The sequence below is a fragment of the Mytilus trossulus genome, chromosome 4, assembly GCF_036588685.1.
Source record: "Mytilus trossulus isolate FHL-02 chromosome 4, PNRI_Mtr1.1.1.hap1, whole genome shotgun sequence".
In the NCBI taxonomy this organism is placed as follows: Eukaryota; Metazoa; Mollusca; class Bivalvia; order Mytilida; family Mytilidae; genus Mytilus; species Mytilus trossulus.
In genome coordinates this window covers 24,540,084-24,562,336 of record NC_086376.1, presented here as the reverse complement: position 1 = coordinate 24,562,336, position 22,253 = coordinate 24,540,084, and the positions used below count along the sequence as shown (strand labels likewise).

The 22,253-nt window shown below is 31.1% G+C and overlaps 1 protein-coding gene across 1 annotated transcript; it reads right to left on the bottom strand.

Moving 5' to 3' along the window:
• Positions 1-439: 439 nt before the first annotated feature.
• On the bottom strand, positions 440-21,232 carry LOC134716518 (uncharacterized). The gene is made up of 8 exons (XM_063579527.1): positions 21,127-21,232; positions 14,781-14,905; positions 12,740-12,946; positions 7,050-7,113; positions 5,169-5,462; positions 4,072-4,098; positions 2,294-2,686; positions 440-1,123 (listed from the first exon to the last, which is right to left on the bottom strand). The coding sequence occupies exons 1-7, from the start codon at positions 21,230-21,232 to the stop codon at positions 2,571-2,573; spliced, it is 939 nt and encodes a 312-aa protein (XP_063435597.1). The 3' UTR covers positions 440-1,123; positions 2,294-2,570.
• Positions 21,233-22,253: the final 1,021 nt, after the last annotated feature.

Here is a 22,253-nt window from a genome sequence, read left to right as displayed (position 1 = left end):
CATGATGGAGTTCTTAAACATTTCAAAGGAACGGTTTCAACTGAATCGTAATAAACCATTGGTGCAATAACTATGTAGTCTAATCGCCTGCCAATAAAGGCAAGGGAAATGCAGAATTCTGCGGAAAAGTAGCTCCTCATGATCGAATCCTGAATCTGTTAGTCAACATACAAAAAGTACATGACCAAACATCTGATTGAATTATATATAACAAAATATAAATGTACTCCAATTTATAGAATGGTTTGAACGAGTTATTACATGGTAAGTGATCAAAAGTAGTTTATCCGAAGCACAAAGTCATCTTCATTATACGTAAATATTATAAAAACAATTCAAAACACTAAGATTTGTAGACGGAGACGGAGACGTTATTTTCTAAGTTTAAATTTTCTAAATATATTCAATGGATATAAAAATTAATGTTTAGAGCTGGGCATATTATATAGACACATGTTTAATGTTGAAAACTATACATGTATTTTTCTCTAGATATATGAAGGTTTCTTTGTCATAGGGTTACTGTAGCATTGATGTATACATCGCAAATATTCAATGTGAAAAAAAAATCACAATTCTAAATTAAATAAGATTGAAATAACATAAACCAGATTTAAACTCGTAAAACAAAAACCGATGCTTTGGTAATATTGCTAAAGGATCAACTAGTAAAAAATCTATAAAAATACTATCAAACAGTACGGTATTACTTGCGTCTTACTGTTTATTACTGCATTCATTATTCATTCTTATCGCTATCTTAATTAAAGCTGATTTTATTTTTATTGGAGTAATTGTTCCACGGTTTACTTCAATATTTGTTTTCATTTCTCTCACCATTGATGTTTACTACATATCTTAATAGATAATCAACATTCCAGCACGCACTCGAATCTACAGATGATAAATCGTGTCACCCACAACTTGTGTGATATCCGATTGCAGTTTTCACTTTTCAAGTTAAATCGATTGTATTTAGCCTGATGCAGTTGTCGATATAGTTTTAAACATCTGAATACACATCTTTATATGGTAAAGCAAAGTAATTCCACCTGAGATCTATCAATTATTTGGTTTAATTCTGGTTAAGTATCCTAGCCTTGACAACTCATTTGATTCTTCGCTGTAAAACAATTGATAAAACTTTAGTTTCAAGATATATAGCGCCTAATAAAACAAAAACGAAATTAAACACACAGAAAAATAGAACGGAAAATAATCTTCTATTAAGTGTTACGTAAACCTTTTTTTTTATAAAGAATACTGCAAATAAAGAATGTACAAAGAATTTCAAAGCGTACACAAATTATAGATTTTAATTTTAATAGTTCATTTTTCTTTTGTCGCAAAGTTGTGTTTGGAAAGTATGAACTATTAGTCCAAATGCACGAACAATATTTTTATTTCTGATTTTGTTTACAATTCATTGCAAGTATACTTTAGCTTAGTTCATTCCAATACAGACTGCCTTAAACAGTCATCTATATACCTCTGTTTTTCAACCAACTCAACACAAAGTTAGATTAAAGACATATTCTGGTTCAGGCTTGATACAAACATTAAATGGACACAATATCAGCAAGTCCTTTTGACACAATCATTTGAATTTGATTATTTTAAATTCTAGTATATAAATGAAGTGATTGAATAACAATGCAGAAAGATTGATTGTTTTTGTGCTATTATTGGAGGACTGTTTGGATGTTGTGGTATTGACGCTTTATAAAGTAGAAAGTATGCTATTTGAGCCCTTATATTGCCGAATAGCGCAATTCGTTATAAAATCATTTAAAATTTCAAAAAATTGTTCATATTTGCGTCGTCTTTATTCGCAATTGCAGTCATATTTGGTACAATCTTTCATTGCTTTTACAATGTAATGTTGTGTTTCAAAATTCAAGCATATCTTAAAATAAAATAAAATAAAAGTAAAAAAAAATGACCATAAGAAATCCTGTACTTCATAAAAACTGTATTTATGATTATTGAAAATATTATTAAAAAGGTCAGGAATATGGCAGTTGTTATCAAATAGTTTGTTTCTATGTATGTTAGCGTTTGTGTTTTGTTGCACTGCAGTGTTCCTGTTGTTCCTTCATTTTCCTGTTATAGTTGATGCCTTTCCCTCGATTTTAGTTTGTAAACCGGATTTGTCTTCTAAATTATTAACACTTGTATACTACTCACTGTTGTCTTTATTTTGAACAATTTCGAAGAATAAATAGTGATATACCGGTGAAATGTTTAACTGTCCGTTTGTTTTTGTGAAGGTGCAATTATGAACTTGTCTTACCTTTTACGATATCTGTTCTCACCATTTCTCGCAAAATGAATGCGTTATGTTAAGGCACTTTTGATGATTAAGGCAGAGTTTGGAACAACGACTGGATGACTCTGAAACTTCAATTTTACCGCAACATTCGTGATCTTAAATAGTTTTAAGATTTTCGTTTTCTTTTTAAATAAACATCCAATAACGATCGTCCTCTTATTGATATACTGAAAATGAGGTCTTCGTGAGCTAAAATATTTGTAAAGGTCTTTCAACATTCATTTACAATCTGTACTCGTCATATAACTAACCAAATGTGTGATGTTAAGGTTGCAGATAAACTGAATAAAAATACACAACAATGATGCTTCCATTGAAATGAATATCTGGAAACTGCGGAATCATTCGCAAAATCTGAAGATGAAAAAACAAGAATATTATAGGTTAAGATTCGTTGTTCACACAAAGGCCATAAAACACACTTTCCATAATAACATGATTATATCAAAACAAGTTCCATTAATTATTGAAATGGCACATGGTTTTTCAAAAATAGCATGAAATGTGTGTCATGTTGCTCGATGGTATTGGTAATTTTATGACGTTAGTAGTACGAAATAGAAAACAAAACAATACTGAAATAATTGTACTCACGATCCACAAAAAAAGAAATGCGATACCCTTGTATTTGCGTGTCTTACTTAAGATAGGATTTGGACATGTTATATTGTTTATCTTCACCAAACAAGGATTGCAGGTAATTGCTCTAATATCAGGATTTTACTACGCAGTTCTAAGACGGACAGTTACGTCAGAGATAACTGTTATATATTATCTTTTCGAGCAACTAGAAATTGAACATTTCGCCAACAAACCATGGCCATTCAAACAATTTTATTCATAAATTGTCTTGGTTCACATGTTATGATGATTCAAATTTTCAAATGTAATATCTTTTTTTATCACTGTACTTATTTACTGTAGCTAACAATACACTTCCTGGACATAATTGTAGATAATCATCAGACAGTTTTGAAGTGACTGAAGACATATTCTCTTAGTTTGTTCTGTTAAAAAAAATGTTGTAAAGTCGTTTGATTTAGTTTTTAAATACACTAATGTAAAATACTAGTTGTCCTATAGGTGTGAATATCTTAATTTTTCATATTAGGATTTCTAACGGATCTTTGTACATTTTAACGTAGTCAGTAATTGTGTTAATCTTTATTTATCAAAGTGTTTACTATTCAATATACTGTAAATTCAGAAATTATTGCGAGGTTTTTATCATTGCGAAAAATGCGACGGAGTTTGAAACGCAATAATTTAAACTTGCATTTTGAAATCATTTATATGAATTAAACTGGATTTTTCTCAAAATCGTAAAAATTAAAATCGCATTTAAGTCTAAAATGAAAAAATCGCAATAATAAATGAACGCAATAATTTCTGAATTTACAGTAAGCATTTGTATGAGGTCGATACATGGATATATCGACCTAAAAATTGTGTTGATTGAGGAAAAAGTCAGCGGGGGATCTACTTCTTCATGTCGATACATCCCCGTATCGACTTCATACAAAGGCCGAAATTGTTATAGTAGCATTTATAAGCTAGAGGAAGAGCAGCAATTAATTAAATTGTTTTTACAATGATGTCTGAAGTTCTTAAATAACCGTGCAATACTACTTTTCTAACTGCTGTGTTGAGTCTTCCTTTAAACATATAGTTGACTCTTTCTAAACGATTCAAATTAGTTAAAATGTACACACTTATAGTATATCAACAGATACACTTACCCCGTTTATCAACGCTAGACTTTTGTTCTGAAACAAACAACATGTAATAAATCTCGATTACGTAAGAGAGTTATAGAAATTAAATCGGTTTTCATTGTAGTTGAAGGGCACAAGCTACGGGATTTATAAATAAAAAAAAGTGAATATGTTTTTTTGTGTACATCATTAATGAAAGAGAATTATTGAAATAACAGTTCGATTTTTGCAGCCATTATGGTTTATTTTTTTCAAAATAAGCTTAGACACATCGATGATGAATTATCCACTTGCAAGTGAATAATCCAACCTCATTTAAACTGTTTTCATGTGATTATTTATTTAACCCCCACGCTAGAGATTGATAACTCATGAATTGTTAAAAGGAAAAGAATGTCAACATTGAGAGTGAAACAATGGTAAATCATTTGATTGACAATTGCACAAAAACGCAAGTCTTATACAGGTTAAAACGATGATTGACATGTGATTTTAACGTTTATAATGAAATTAAACAGACCCTAAAACATCTAATCGAATGAGTGCACTATGAATGCTTACACCGAAACATTTGAGAGCCAAGGACGTATAAGTTCTTAGAATTGTCAGGATTGTTTTTTTTCTACCAGATTTAGTAAAATAGGTATAGCCAAAATCAACTAAGTCAACTTTGCCGCCGGGAGTTGGAATATATCAATACCAAAACTATGTTTCTGAACTGATGATACATTCGGGGACTTTTTTTCGTCAGTTTCTCGTGATGTTAGCATGTTTTATATTTAGAAAATACAATTTAAAAAAAATATGGCGGAAATTTCCGGACAAAAAAAACCTGTTGTGTTTAAAACATCATAAGAATTCAACGCTTAACAAAAAAATGTTGACAAAACAATCCCCAAAAATAGACTGATTATGCTTCTATTGGTACATGTACCAAGTTCTTCAAAATCTAGCTACAAAAAATTTCTAGTTTTTACCCGTCAAAACAATGTTTATATGAAAAATCTAGTGATAAGTGACGAATATTTTTGTCCATTGAGGTAATAAAGATGATTATTTTTTTTTCATTTGAAAAAATTGGTAAAGTGAAAAATACAATACAAATGAATTAGAATATTTACCATCGAGAACGTGTAATGAGATACTAGATGTTTTAGAATATGGCCCTCTACAGACATACATTCCTTTATCATCCATTAATGAACGTCTTATTTCTAAAGTACTATAAAATGTTTTGAGCTGATTGTCAACCTTGTTGTATATTCTCATGCGGGGCATGGTTCGATGATCAACTTTATGTCCATTAATAAACCAGTCGACTCCATCCGGAGTATAATGATCTCCACCAGTTATATTACAAGTCAGTACAATTTTCTGGCCTTTACTTACAAAGTCTTTTCCAGACATAATAATTTCTGCGAATTGAATAGAAAAGAAGATATTATATTTAATAGTTGAGAGCATCGTAAAGGAGAACTTTTGCAAAGTTTGCTCACTTTATTAACAAGATGCTTCATAATGTATAACAAAGACCAAACGGTGATCATAAAACAATAATGTTTTGTCGATTGACATTCAGTACATTGGATTCCCTAGACAAAATGACACTTTATCAAAACAATATCAAGCATCGCACAACGAAATTCAGAAGGTATACAGGGTGAAATATACCGCAGGTAAACCAAATAATTGTCTTTACGGTAACAAAACATTTTTACAGTAGCCTAAACCCATTACAATCATTTTATAAACATGTAACAACAAAATTGGTGACTCTAGGAACCTAGTATTACATTGTAAAAATTTGGCTGTTTTTTTTTGGTAACCCACACAGATAAAAACTGTTAATAAGTTTGATGACAACACTTGTCTAGAAAAGTTAATCACTAAGGTGTTCAAATGTATCTGCTCATGTACGCTACTTTCCTCTATATTTTCTTATCTACGCCTTGCGTGATAACTTAAAACTAATCTTGAAAATTCAAATTAGCATTATTGACTATGGAGTAACGTTCAAATATTAATGAACAATGCGTTTTATGACTACAAGTAAACAATGTCTAATAAGATTGGAGACAAATAATTGATGCAAGCAAAAACTGAGCAGTCTTCAATATCCGGAGCGTGGTCCTATCCTTTCATCATTTGTTTCACTTTATCTAATTTATATTATATCGTGACGTAAATAAAACACTTATCCACGTAAGTTATATGTATACAAATCAAATCATTCATTTATTGCCTTTTGTAGTAATCAACTCTCTAGAGTCGGAACTGATATCTATATCCAGAGCGAATGTGTCTGATTCGAAGAATTCGAACTAAACTCAGATAATTCATCCTCACACCATTCCCAGTTATCTCCGCTTTTATTGAAGCAATCGAAGAAAATCCCAATATAATTAGACCTGATTTTAAGGATTAATTCACGTTGGTTAATTGGATGAAATGAAGAGAACGGTGATAGTTACTCCAATTTATAAAGTTTTTCGGCTACATTTAGTTTTTGATATAGTTATGTTGGGTTGCAATGGTTTTATAACTATCAAACTGCAGTCTGCTACTTTTGCCTTTATGTATCTACCTTAAAAGAACTCCATTAAATTTACAAATTTGAAAAAACTTTCCGTTTTGACAACAACATAACCTGTATCATGCCAACACTTGTTTTTTTTAGAATAAATGTGTTTATTCATGACTTAGTGGTTCAATATAACGACGATATTTGACAAGGAGTAAAACCGGACAATCACGCAATTTGAAACGTGTGTATACCATCATATACTTTTTGAAATCAACTAGTTCAATGTGAAGACGATATCATTATCATATGTACTTATAAATGCAACTGTAAATCTGTTTTTGTCCCGAGTTTTTGTTGAAAAATAAATCAGGAAAATGTGTGTCAATGTAGTTAGCAATGGTTAGCAACGAATGCATTTAAAAGAAGAAGCAAATACAACTGATTTAGCTATATATTGTGATTATGATGTAATACTTACGAGGTTTAATGCTAATCTTATCTGTAAAGTAAATATAATCATAAGAATTTTTCCCAAATTTAATCTATAACACAGGAAAGTTAAGAATTATTATAAGTTAATAGGTTTAAATACTATTATTTCTTATCAACTAAATCATTACATACATATTTCAACAATAAACTTGGCGCAGGTTCTTTTGTGTTTCAGGTGGGATTTTATGTATGTACTGAGTATGAAAAACAATAAAAGATTCGAGTCAACTTATGTTCTCGTTGTGCCCCAAAATTTTGTTTGGTTAAATTTAAAATTGGCTCTCATACCACAGCACCTTATTATTTTTTATAATGGTACAGTTCATAGATTATAAACTATGTACAGTTGTTAAATTCATTATGTCGTTTAAACTCCCCACCCCATTATAATAGACATTTTCAATCTTTAGAATGATATTTTTGTAATTATGGTTGATTCTAAATTGAAATTTTGACTTTTACCAGTATTCAGAATTTTAAGATTAATTTCCTTAATTTCACACATAAATTGCGACTGTTTCTAAATATGGAGATTGTTGTACAATAGGATTATTGATTTTCACTAAAAGGAAGAACCCAAGTACTTAAGGGGGCTTGCGGGTCTAAATGATTTTTTTTGTTTAATATAAGATATCTCTATATTTTTCTATGAATGAACTTTATCTTATCCTTAATTGAAAGATGAAATAAAAAAATGGGGTCACCGTTCATTTACGCTCACACTCTGCCGTCAAAAAATGCATACATTTTTGTTAATGTCCTTTTTTTCTGTTGAACTAATAGGAGAAATAGCGATAATATCGAAATAAAAAAAGAACTAAATTACAGAAATCGCTTAAATTTTACAATTATTTACTTTATGTACAGCTTATTAGAAAACAACAATAAAAAATATAGGTCACCGATGAGTTAAAAAAGATATTTCAATTTTAATGCCATAATAGGGCATTTTTGAACCAAAGGGAGATAATTTAGAGCTTTTTCAATGATATCGACATTTTAAAAGTCACCTGGGGTCAACACGAATTGATTTTTTGGAATAATTTTTGCACCATAAGATAAAGTAACAACTACTGAAGGTAATTAATAGAATTTGTAGTGTAAAATAAAATTTTGTTTTTTTTCTAAAAATCTTATACCCGCGAGCCTCCTTAAGTGTTAAATTAATCTTTTAAAATATATAAAAAGACATCTCGTGTTAAAATATGAACACTGGGACCATACCGCTGCTGAGCGACTATCAGACCCCAATTGTATTATGAGCTCAGTTGTTATTATTAAGGTACTACCATCATTTATTACAAACATTTCTATAATTGTCCATTTTTATGCCCCACCTACGATAGTAGAGGGGCATCATGTTTTCTGGTCTGTGCGTCCGTCCTTCCGTCTGTCCTTCCGTCCGTTCGTTCGTTCAGGTTAAAGTTTTTGATCAAGGTAGTTTTTGATGAAGTTGAAGTCCAATCAACTTCAAACTTAGTACACATGTTCCCTATGATATGATCTTTCTAATTAAATTGCCTCATTAGACTTTTGACCCCAATTTCACGGTCCACTGAACATAGAAAATGATAGTGCAAGTTTCAGGTTAAAGTTTTTGGTGAAGGTAGTTTTTGATGAAGTTGAAGTTCAACCAACTTCAAACTTAGTACACATGTTCCCTACGATATGATCTTTCTAATTCAATTGCCTAATTAGACTTTTGACTCCAATTTCACGGTCCACTGAACATAGAAAATGATAGTGCAAGTTACAGGTTCAAGTTTTTGGTCAAGGAAGTTTTTGATGAAGTTGAAGTCCAATCAACTTCAAACTTAGTACACATGTTCCCTATGATACGATCTTTCTAATTTCATTGCAAAATTAGACTTTTGATTCCAATTTCACGGTCCACTGAACGTAGAAAATGATAGTGCAAGTTTCAGGTTAAAGTTTTTGGTCAAGGTAGTTTTTGATGAAGTTGAAGTCCAATCAACTTCATACTTAGTACGCATGTTCCCTACGATATGATCTTTCTAATTTAATTGCCAAATTAGACTTTTGATCCCAATGTCACGGTCCAATGAACATTGTCCTTCCGTCTGTCTTTCCGTCCGTTTGTTCGTTCTGGTTAAAGTTTTTGGTCAAGGTAGTTTTTGATGAAGTTGAAGTCCAATCAACTTCAAACTTAGTCCACATGTTCCCTATGATATGATCTTTCTAATTTAATTGCCTAATTAGACTTTTGACCCCAATTTCACGGTCCACTGAACATAGAAAATAATAGTGCAAGTTTCAGGTTAAAGTTTTTGGTCAAGGTAGTTTTTGATGAAGTTGAGGTCCAATCAATTTCATACTTAGTACACATGTTCCCTATGATATGATCTTTCTAATTTAATTGCCAAATTAGACTTTTGACCCCAATTTCACGGTCCAATGAACATAGAAAATGGAATTGTTAGTTTCAGGTTCAAGTTTTTTGTCAAGGTAGTTTTTGATTTAGTTAAAGTCCAATCAACTTGAAACTTAGTACACATTTTCCTTAGGTTATGATTATTAAAATGCCAAATTAGATTTTTTTTATCCCAATTTCACGGTCCACTGAACATAGAAAATGATAATGCGAGTGGGGCATCCGTGTACTATGGACACATTCTTGTTAAATTCTATAATAAGAAACTTAACAAATTCCTCAGGCAAAGTTGATCATAGGGAATTTTGCTTTTATTCTTTTTATCCTTTTTGATCATATACATGTAGCTCTTCAACTGCGACGGTGGTTCAACATCATTCTCCTTCAAATATTCGACTTTGAGCGTTCCCGAGGAACTAAAAAAGCGCTTAGGACGCATATCACTTATATAGTGTTGGTTTCATTTTTTACACCAATGTCACGAAGACAAAAGAAGCATATAACCAATAATTTTGTTTTAAGGACACTGTCACCTCTATTATGGGTGTTTTATGTCTTCATTATTGTACTTATCACTGATTTTTGACTAAAATCTTTTACACAGGAGGGGCACAAGATACCAAAGAAACAGTCAAACTCCTAGGTCGAAAATAAACTGACAATGCCATGGCTAAGAAAGAAAAAGGACAAAAAGAAAAATAATAGTTCTAGGAACCCCACAAAAAAATGGGGGTGGTCTCAAGTGCACCGAAAGGGTAAGCAGATCCTGCTCCACATATGACAATAATTGTTTATTGGTTACAAGTTTAAACAGCGGTTAATTAATATTGCTGTTTGTTTCAGCTTTTTGGAATAACTCTTTTTCAAATATTAAGCCATTTACCATTTCGTTTTTCAAATTTTAATTTAGAAAAATTATTCTTCCTATAGGATTATACGGATTTCTCTGATTTGAAGTTTCTATAGGATTCTGCATTTACAAATGTTTATTCTCCAACCAATGCTTTAATTGTTTTGAAATACAATACAAATTAAATACTGGTGAATTTTGTTAAAGTGAGGTAAAGTGTATTGCTTTTTTACAAATACTTTTAAAAAGTTATTTTGTCTTTTGCTTATGTGTTACATATTTGTTTTTCTATCGTTCTTTTTTTTATAAATAAGGCCGTTAGATTTCTCGTTTGAATTGTTTTACATTGTCTTATCGGGACCTTTTATAGCTGACTATGCGGTACTATGGGCTTTGCTCATGGTTGAATGCCGTACGGTGACCTATAATTGTTAATGTCTGTGTCATTTTGGTCTCTTGTCTTATTGGCAATCATACCACATCTTCTTTTTTTATAAGATATAGATATAGGAAGATGTGGTATGAGTGCAGTTGAGACAACTCTCCATCTTATTCACAATTTATAAAAGTAAACAATTAGAGGTCAAGGTACGGTCTGCAAGAGCACATTTAAGAAAATCAAAAGTCAATGACTTTAGATTAACCTGTGCTCAAGTACTATTTATACAAACAGAGATTTTAGCTCGATTTCTTTAGAAGCTTATCTTTCATAAATACTTATAAAAAAGAAGGTGTGGTATGATTGCTAATCATGTGTTGAGAGTGAATATAAGTCCTAGACCGTCTTAAATATGCGGATGTAAAATTGGTTGTGTTCATCACTTGTTTTTCGAACGCTATTTAAAAAAACAAAAAAGAAATTAAAAGAAAAATCATAGATGACGTTCACCATTGAATTGTAAGTGACTGCTTACTTAGAATTCGAGCCTCTTATATGCACATAGGTCCGCATGCATGTATAATCATGCATTTCTTTTTCTCTTTCTTTTTTTTATAAACTCTTGATTCACGATTTATTGAAGTTTGGTGGAAAGTAAGACTTGATCAGATATGTATGTTATCCAGATATTTACTATCTATTAAGGACATATTTCAATCTAATTCATACTGTGAAAATCGAAAAGTCGAAATAGACTGCTGTGAATTAACTGTAAAATGTGAAAGCTTTACCACTATTTTCTTTAATTCACTGTTTATCAATATTTATCAATTAAAAACTAGTATAAAATCAAGGACTTCATCAAAGTTCTCGGTATGTGTCAAACAAACCTTACAGACCGTTTTAATTTGTTAGTTAGCTGTCTAAGCTGACAAAAATAAATCTACACCTATCCACAATCGTGCTATTAAATGATATAATTTAGATAAAATATATTTGTAACAGATTTCTGAAACATATTACCGTTTTCCTTCTTTAGATGCAACTTGTTTAACATCTTTGTTGCAACTGTAAAATAAAATCACTATACGAATTAAGATGAGGGAATTTGATATGAAAAAAAGTATAAAAGTCAGTGCAGATTTATTAGTGTCTCGCGAGAATTTAACGATTTCTTAGCAGATCAGGCGATAGTTAAATAAACGGTCATAGCAGTACTGGCATAGTAGTAAAGAATTGTGGGATGAGAGCCAGCTATATTGACAAATTATACATTGGAGACTTTGTTACAATTACTTTCAATATCATGTTACAGTTGTTACAGTTGACCTTTGCAAATACAATTTCAAACTTGTTTTGGAAAAGTCTCTGATTTCTTGTTATAGCAGATATGGATAATTTAGGTGTATTTTTAACGTGGCCTAAATTATGGGGTGTATTTGGTGCATCATTAATATGACCTGTAAGGATGTCAGAAGAATGAAAAAGGAAGTCACATAAACAAATCAAAATATATAACACAAGATGAACAATCCAACTAAAAAAACCTTAGGCAAATTCGAAAGCAAACGTAAGATAGGAGAACTTAAAAGAAATAAAACTTAAAAACTAAAACTGACTGATATAAATTTTACTATCTTTAGCCAAAGGAAATATTCACGACAACAGCGTTCCTAAATCTACTGCATAAGTATTATATTCAGGCTTTGAATAAGTGTTTATTTATATCAAATTTATTTCCATGAAAAAACAATAGCAGAAATACCATCGAGGTTATACGGTCATAATACTAAGAATAGTTAAATCACAAAAATAGAGAACTCCGAGGAATATTAAAAAAAGAAAGACCCTAATTAAATGGCAAAATCAAAAGCTCAAATACATCAAACGAATGAATAACAAATGTCATACCCCTGACTTGGTAGAGGCATTATCTTATTTAGAAAATGGTGGATTAAATCTGGTTTTAAAGCTAGATAAACCTCTCACTTGTATTACAGTTGCATCAAACTATGTAAATATTCTAAGAAAAAAAATCAACTACACACCATTTACTCTAAGGATCACTAGTCTTCTGATATCCTTTTCTTTTGTACTAATTGCACACTCATAAACTCCCGCATCATCAGCTTGTAGATCTCTGATAACGAGATTCCATTCATTTTTTCTTGCCACACGTTTTATTGAATGTCGTTGGTCAGGACTATATATAAAATCACCTATTATCAAAGGATGAGATTCAGACGTACGTCTCCAATAAACCTAAATTTGGTAGAAATTGATATCATTGTTAAAAGTTAAAAAAAATATGAACTCAGTGGATAATTCAAAAAGAAAAGTCCCTAATCAAATGGCAAAATCACAAGTTGACTCGCATCAAACGAATGGATAGCAACTGTCATATTCATGACTTGGCGAAGGCATTTTCGTATGTAGAAAACGGCGGATTAACCCTGGTTTTAAAGCTAGTTAAACCCCTCAACTATATGACAGTTACATTACTTTAATGTGGTTTCATGGAACAATTAGAAATATGAAAATGCATACAGAACTTCTATTGGTTTATTTGGTGGAAAATGGAAAACAAAGACCGTTGCACATCATTAACTATGTACTTATAGAAAAATAAACAACGGCTAGACAAGATACAATATCGAAAAAAAAACCTACAATACAATTGCTTTGATAAAGTTTCAATATCATCAAATAGAACAATAACTTCATTAAAAGATTGTTCAATTAGTCGTCACTTTAATTGAGAATGAATTCCACCATGTGTCTATTCTAGTAACTTAGTTATAGGCTTTTTATAGAATAATTGAAATTTGATTTCAGAAAAAAATTGTCTGTTGTCGTATTGATTTACCAATTGTCTCGTTCATTTTGACAGGAAAATAGAAAATTATAAAATGGCAATAATATGTTTGGATCTAATAACATAAATATGTTTCTGTCGAGTATAGTTAATTCATATTTTCATGAAATGTAGCGTCTGAAACAATTTCGATTGGGCTAGAACGATACATTACGAATGAGTTCTAATTATTCGTTTTACAATATAATATACATTTTTAGTCTGAATTGATTAAATATGCCAAAAAAAAACCAAATGATGAAAATTAAAATTTATAGTCGATATTATTAACGAATAAACTCATTAAAGATACTAGGAATAACATTTATATTTACGCCAGACGCGCGTTTCGTCTACAAAAGACTCAACAGTGACCCTCGAATAAAAAATGTTAAAAGGCCAAATAAAGTACGAAGTTAAAGAGCATTGAGGACCAAAAATTCCTAAAAGTATTGCCAAATACAGCTAAGTATAGCATTTCAATTTACGACTTCAAATCATTTACTATTCGAAAGCATACCATCTGTAATACTAATTTTGCTTTGTCGTCGAATATTAGTACTGTGCAATTCCTGCCAAATCATGATGAAATGTAAAGGATGGACAATTTCATATTTTGCAAAACGTCTGCATTTTTGCATATGCTTTCTTCAACATAAATTTATTCAGTTTAGAACTATGTAATTGGTTTTAGAAAAAGTACTATAATTCAATTGTAAAAAATACATGAAATATTTGATAAATTGCGCACTATCGCGGAAATGTAGGTAAAAAAAATATCCTTCACTGTTAACGAGTAAGTATTGTGATTTAACATATATATGTTGATACACTAAATATGTAGTTTGCTTTTAGCACATGTTTGAAAAGTTTTGTTAAGTACTTTTTTCTTGTAAATTTTGTGCTTTTAACATTTTTATGTACATTTGATTTGGAAGTATTTTACGTACGTAAAAAAAGTATCGTACAAGTACAAGTAAATGGCATTTTGTAACAATTTAGGAAAGTTTATTCTTAATCTTTGACCATAACTAAACATCAGTTGCACAATACAAAGCATGGGCGATCAAACATAACAGAAGATACAGCTTATGCGCTTTCCAATGATATATAAATTACTGTATGATAGGTGAATATATTAAAGTTGTTAACTTTTTGAGACAAAACGCTAGTCTTTATACACTGATAATTAAAACTGTATTTTGCAAAATGTACTTAAACTATCCTTATAATTGTACTCACAAATCTAGTATTTAAATTAGCCACTGCGCATAATAAAGTTGCTGTTTCACCAATGCGGAATGCTACGTTGTCGTCCCGTGCTTCAAAGTAAGGAGCAGTTGAATTTTCATCATGTATGTGTAAAGCTGAAAATATTTACAATCATTTGACTAACTTTTTTTATTACAAACAAATAGCATACGAAAGGTAATTTGAACTGTTCAAAAGTAAATAAAGATACGGTTAAAAAAAAACCGCATAGCTCGGATGATTACAGGTAAGTTTTTAATTTCAAATGTCCGTTCTTTGGATTTGGCTCTCAAAACATCCAACCCAGTTACACAGACAGAATAGAGACTGATGGTGCAAATGATTGAGTTGATGGACAGTCTGCCACTGTCATCTCATCTAGTTCATGATCAGTTATGGGCACCGTTTCTTGCCTCAGAAATGTAAGGGAAGATCTCGTGTCTACCGGTGTTTAATTTCCTCGTGTGCTTAAGTAGTGGAATGGTTCGGTTAAGGAAGTGTCATGATGTGGGCTGCAATCTCTAATGACAGTAAAACGGAATGGTACATGCTTCAGTTATCTAGCGGCTCAAAAGTACAGAAACGAAATTCTTAAACATCACGCATGTCTTTGACCACGAGGGAGCTATTCCAGCAGGACAATGCTAGACCTTCCACAGTGCGTTCAACAATGGACTCCCTTAAGCAGAATCACATCAATGTGATAACTTGCCCTTTCTTATTATTAGACTAGAATCCCATTGACCATCTTTGGAATCAACTGAACAAATGCGTGCAGCCCCGCCCCAGACTCTCGATCAGCTCCGAAACATTTGCAAATAATGTAACAGGTTGGAAAGCGACTCCTCGCAATAACATTGAATATTTATTTCATCCTTGCCGATGTGATGTGAAGCAGTCGTAGAGCAAAAGGTGGTCATACACAGTACTTACTTTAACGGCAACGGAAGTAACTTTAACTTTAGTAAGTGACTTTTATTTGTCAGTGTCGAAAAAATTGACTGTTTTATTCTCAAAAACAAACATTTTGAGTGATCGTTTAAATAAGAAATTGTAAAATGTCCATTCAAAATACAGTTATCTTAATGCTTAATAATCAATTAAAAAGTAAAATCACAAAAAAAACTGAACTAGAAGGAAAATCAAATCGGAAAGTTCACAATCACATGGCAAATTCAAATGACAAAACACATAAAAAATGAATGGACAAGAACTGTCATAGTCCTTACTTGGTACAGGTATTTTCAAATATAGAACATGGTGGATTAAACCTGGTTTTATAGCTCTAAACCTCTCCCTTTGTTGACAGTCTCATCAAATTCCGTTATATTTACAGGATGCGTGAACTAAACAGCCATAATAAATAAAATAGTCAAAATATGGGTACAGGTGTCATCATCGTGTACCAATTTCAAAAAGAACAATTTAACAGAACACAAAACATCTACCTACAAACGCATTCATTAATTCGCGTGTCTGACGTCAGAAAATTTTGTCGTTTAATGTTTATACAAACCTTTTCTTACTATGCAGAGTATTTATCGTGTAATAACTCAATACTAGAATAGATAAAGCGAACACAGCGCTTGAAATTTGCAACTTATACAAAATGTCATATGCAACGTAACCTGCCGTATTAGGCATCGCCGTGATTTCTCATTGCGCGCTCTGACTTATTATCGATGAAAACTATGGAATACGGAATAATGAAAAGCACCATGTAGTTTGCAATTAGTTGGGAAATGTGTCATATTTAGTCAAAAAAGCTTTTTTGTATGTTCATATCTTTTTTTTAGTTTAATGGAATCAACAGAGGTCTTTGATAAATTAAACAATACCTCATTTCCTTAAATTAGATAAGGAAATGAGGTAAATGTTTAATTTATCAAAGACATTGAAAAAATATAGTAAAGCACTAATATTTCATAAGGATTATTTTTAACTATTGTGCAAAACAGAAAGTTGCAATCCTTTTTCATCATTATTGGATCGTGCATTATAATTTTGGGGTTTCAAAGAAACGTCATAAATTGATACATTTGTTTTTAATATAGTCGCAACATAAACACGGAAATATGTCTAAGAGGAACCCGTGTCAAGAGAGGGATTGATATAAGTTGCAACAACTTGTTTCCCAATCCACTCTAAATGAATAATTGTAACCTAAATGTGTCTCGCATGTAAATGATTTAAAATTGGATCGGCTCATTGCTATAACAGGGTTTGCCGTCAAATTAAGAGAAAGACAACTAATACTTGCAACTTTGTTGATAAGTTTCGTATAGTACAAGCGCCATACAAACAGATTTCAAAATAATGTTCTAAAGTAAATTTACAAAAGGTACCTTTTTGAAAAAGCGTAAAGTTTATATTTCTCATGTTCATTTTGCCGATTCGAATAATGTCATATTAGTAAAAACAACTGATTTTTGGCTCGTCGTTCACGTTGATTCAATGTCGACATTTGGATATATTATATAATACGTTTGAAAGATATCTCGACTGATGGAGAAGTCAATTGTTTGAATTTGAATCTAGAATTTGATCTTTTTGTTGTTTTATAATATGACTTTCTTGTATCCATTGATGCTTCATATCTTTCGTGGAAAACCGATTACGTGAAAACAATATAAACGTGACTCGCCTTATATAAAAGGCGACATAATCAATAGATGGTTTACGCCGATTATCATATCGAATAAAAGTTATTTCTAAACCACAATCATACATTTTTTAAAGTAATTCTCTTTCAAATTTTGATATTTGAAGTATATATGCAAACATTTCATGTCTTATTTTTATTAATTCTTGAGTCAAGTGTTACGCTTGCTACACTGAAATTTAACATAATAATATTTGCTGTATATGTATAACAAAGCATTGGAAAAACTCATGCATTAAAAAACCTGAAACTTTCCAGGCACCAATATTATTAATGTTTGTAGTGTTCGACATAGACACTAGCATGAAACAAATTCTAAAAACCATACCTAAATTCCATTGCAAAATATTCGTGCACAACGGTCTATTGATTGTCACAGGCGCTTTATTAACAAAGATAGTGTCTTTGTGTGCGTAAATATAACGATTTTAAAGATATTCTGTTTAGATCAAACCATCATAGGTAAATATGTTTACAAAGGGAATTATCTGTTGGCGGGTTTTTACTTTTGCAACCAGTTTAAGGATTCGGCTAATTCGATTTATTTGCATTGCATATATCATCGAAGTAAGCTCGTTTTTACTTGCTCTGTAACTTAATTTTAAAAGTATTAATCTTTATTGTATATCAATAACTATTAATTTTGTTGGTATATTTTCCACGAACTCCTCTAATCTAGCTACTACGTTTACATATATATTGCATGTTTCAAGGACGTTTACAGCTAAGAGAAAAATGAATTGAAGCAGGTACTTTTTTTTGTATGTGTTCCTTAAAATAGAACATTCCCTGCAACGCTATTGATGCGATAAATTTCGTATTTTATTTCAGCGATTTATTAAAGTATATTCCGGTAAGACTTATAATCCTGGTAGCTTTGATAACTATTGACGATTCAGTTAACATTTGAGTTGTGCAAAGTGAAAGCGGAGGACTAACTTCCTTAAGTTAATGAAATGGACAGAGGAATTGGGTTTACGTATCATTGTGTAAAATGTGACCGAACACGTTAATTACTTTACACCGGTAGTAAGTCAAAACGTTCTAGGTCTTATTGAAGCATATTGTAATTAAGGCGGCAAAAATTTATAATGTTTAAATAACGTAAATAGATTAGGAAGAGACCAATCAGGGTAAAACAGAATCTGAGGGAATCTCATGAAATCCAATTTCGGATGTGAGGACAATGTTAGCATATCCTGCCATGTTTGCATCACCCACCATGCGAAATCACACACTAGTCAATATGACACCATTGGGAATAGGACAGTCCATAAAATTTCAGATCAGAGACTATCGCTGTATCAAAAGATCTTTGACCATGAATGAGAGTTGAGACACCGACATTTCGTACCGGTAAACCAACTTTTGATGGTGACCATAAAACATATGTAGTTTTTATATCAGTCGGACACTCTTATAGTTCTGTTGAAGCATATCCTATTAATGAAGGTGTCAAAGTTTACAAGGTCGCAAACCAAGTTGATACAGGAACATACTGGGAAATGATCTCAAAAACAAGTTACTATTACTCGGATTACTATCTGTGTCCCTCATCAGATTATAACCATAGATATTTTGCTAAATTACTTGAAAGTCGCGCTACAAACAATTCAAAATGTACTAGTAGGGTCCTGAATGAAAAAAAAAACAATCAAAGACCTCACCTGATTTTGTATTTCAATTTTTCAATTTAATTACTTGAAAGTCGAGCTACAAATATTTGAAAATGTACTAATAGCGTCCTGAATAAATAAAAAAACCCAGACATCACCCGATTTAAAAAAAAACTCAAACAAAAGTATGAAATGTAGCAGTCTTAAACAAGTAAGGGATTACTAGTTTAATTTGTTAGAGACAAAGCAATTCTTGCAAACCATCTAACAAAATAATTTGCCAAGGACATGCAGCGCAGTGTTAAATGTTTAGATTGTCGAAACAGAAAATTGCCAAAAGCACGTATGTAGCTAAAGTTTATCGTATAAACTCATTATCATAAGCACATTAGCGGCAAATTTTACCTTCGATGATTGAGTTTGGGTTTCTTTAAAAGTTCCTGTTGGTCATACAGTTACTTGTGTATTGAATATCAAAATCATAATAATTAGATTTCAATTTTTAGTAGGTTTGCATATTTCTTGAAATGGACAGTTTAGCAATTCGGGTGTACTTTTTTTTATATAGACAGTAAATAGTGTTATTTGTTTATGAAGTATTAAGTTTATTTATTTTATGTTTTTAGTTTTTTCTGAAAGTAAGTAAAGATAATAATTGGTGCTGTAGACCGCAAGGTGGATTTTGAGATATTAAATACAACATACGGTTAACCAGGAACTCAAGTTCAATAATCATGATCAGAATTATTATTATCAATAATAATTTATTATATATTTATATTAATTATTTGTTTTTCTTACAGACGATTGAAAATGTTAACTCTTGTTTGAATGATTAATCTTAATAGGCATTTTTCAAAAACCTGTTAGTTTTTCTATGAATAGAAATTATCATCCAGATAGTAAATTTGTAAAAGATACCGTGAAAATCAATTAAATAAGTGTCATTTGAGGTAGATTTAATGAGTTTCTATTTGTAAACTAAAATATTCCAACTCCATCAATTTCATTCATTCTCGGTTTGGACGTTAAATACAAAATTCAGAATACTCCTAATATAACCATTTATTTTAAGCAATTGACCAATCGGAAACCGAGATGTGTATAAGAAATAAACCAAAGAGACCATACTAATTAATTATTTACTGCGAGATTAACATTTGCAATCGGCTCTGAGAAGACAAATCAATTAAGGTTAACATACTTCTAAGGCCTATAACTAATGATTCCGACAATATAAATAGGCGTGTTATACACCAATTTTCAGATAACTTAATGAAGATTTACGACAAAAACGTACCTGTGAGTTACACAACAGCAGAATCGAAACATAACGGAAGTTCGCGACCGGTGACATTTCTAAAATATATTACAGAAATCGAAGCACCTTGTGTTATATAAAAGCGGAAAACATTTTTTCAAAGACAAATGTCTGTAACTAGAACATGGAAAATATACCTTTCATTTGTTTTGACATCAAAACAGGGAATGTCAATGCAGTAAATTGTCGAAAAACGTTTCTCAAAAATATTTGGTTTGAAATTTCTGTAAATAATTGTCAGATTATATATCTGTAAAACAATATAGCCTTTTTCCTTTTGCAGTTACATATATGATAAAATCCCTAAACCTTAAGTATGGATGAATAGAAACATGGAATATACGCAAATTAGACAGCAAACCAACGTTAAAGCTGTTGCTTTTCATTACAAGTAAAATACGTGTTTACAAGTACAGTGTTTATGATTTCTTGTTCAACTATTTAAAAGTACAATGAAAAAAATATTCAATGATAATATACAAAATCACCTGCGTCCTGATACGAAAGGTTTAACCAAAACAATTGTTTTAGACTAAACGATATTCATATTTGTTTCCTGAAAAATAACCAGAAATTCTTCGAAGACTATCAAGCAATACTTCAAATTTCTTTTATGATCACAAGATGATTTTATAAATTGAAAAAAAGTTATGCATACGAATAATGCATTTTCATAGCATATATTTCGTTTTCCTTTAATACATTTTAAATGTTAAGAAATTATGTTAAACTACTTACAGCAAAATGATGACGTAAACACAACTGCTGATAAAATATAATATTCCAATGACATCAAATGTATGATCTTACTTAACCTTGCATAGGAATCCATCACTTTTCTCATTGCTTAACCTGTAAAATAGGATATCTGTCTGAGAAGTCAATAGTATTAATAAAAATGATTATTGATAGACAAATGTCCTAATTACTTTTCTATATATTGTATAGGGTTAAAACTTGCGTCAGTCGTTTTTTTTAGTAATTACTTTTTCCACAAAGCCACATTGAATTTGCTAAATATCCCGAATCGTTAATAAAATAATGTTGACGATTCCCTAACACAATTGAATTACTGTAATTGCGCCAGTGTATGCTCCAACACGATGTCTTCTATCTCTAGCAATCTACAATATCACAGAAAATGTAAAGCTACATATGTTACGGATTTACAACAAGCATTTAACATAGTCCCTTGTTAGTTATTCTTACAGGACAAACACAAGTGATAAATATCCACTTAACAGTGGTATACATTATTTATTGAACAGGGTCAATAATGGTTTTAAGTAGAAAATAACACGTTTTTCCATCAGATCCTGCAGAGACATTGATATACGTCGCATCCCCAGTATTCCGCAACATCAATAAATTTTGATCAGAACCAGAACCTAATGCTTATATATTGTTCTGTCGATGATGGGAAGATACAACTAAAACTATTCGACTCAGAAATAGTTATCACAAAACGTATTGCCTCTAGGGTAATATATTTAAGTTTTAGCCTAATACAAAATATGAAAAAGTCAATTACCAAGTGTCATTAACATAGGTGTCATTGTGATGATTTATAATGACGTGTGGAAGTGTACAGAGGATGTCTCAATTCAGTGTTTTTGCCATTTTAATCTCGGTCATGTCTCGACGAGAGGCAGGTCAAAAATCAGAACAACATCAAGCAATTGCACTTTACGTTTAAATTAAGATAACTATAATACTTGATAAAAACGAAAAAGGATTATGCGAAATTCCAAACTCATGATTCAATATCTATTTCTATAATACGATATTCAATTTGAAAAACAAATCATCAGCTGTGTTCATGTAACCAACCATTAAAAAATTTGACCTTTTTTCTAAATCAAATT

What these genes read in the sequence shown, in the direction of transcription:
- LOC134716518 (XM_063579527.1), bottom strand. Translation starts at nt 21,232, where the DNA reads ATGAGAAAAGTGATGGATTCCTATGCAAGGTTAAGTAAGATCATACAT. An exon ending in GTTTACGTCATCATTTTGCT is followed by an intron (nt 14,906 to 21,126) that starts GTAAGTAGTTTA and finishes AAATATTTTCAG; the next exon opens with CTTTACACATACATGATGAA. An exon ending in CTAATTTAAATACTAGATTT is followed by an intron (nt 12,947 to 14,780) that starts GTGAGTACAATT and finishes TACCAAATTTAG; the next exon opens with GTTTATTGGAGACGTACGTC.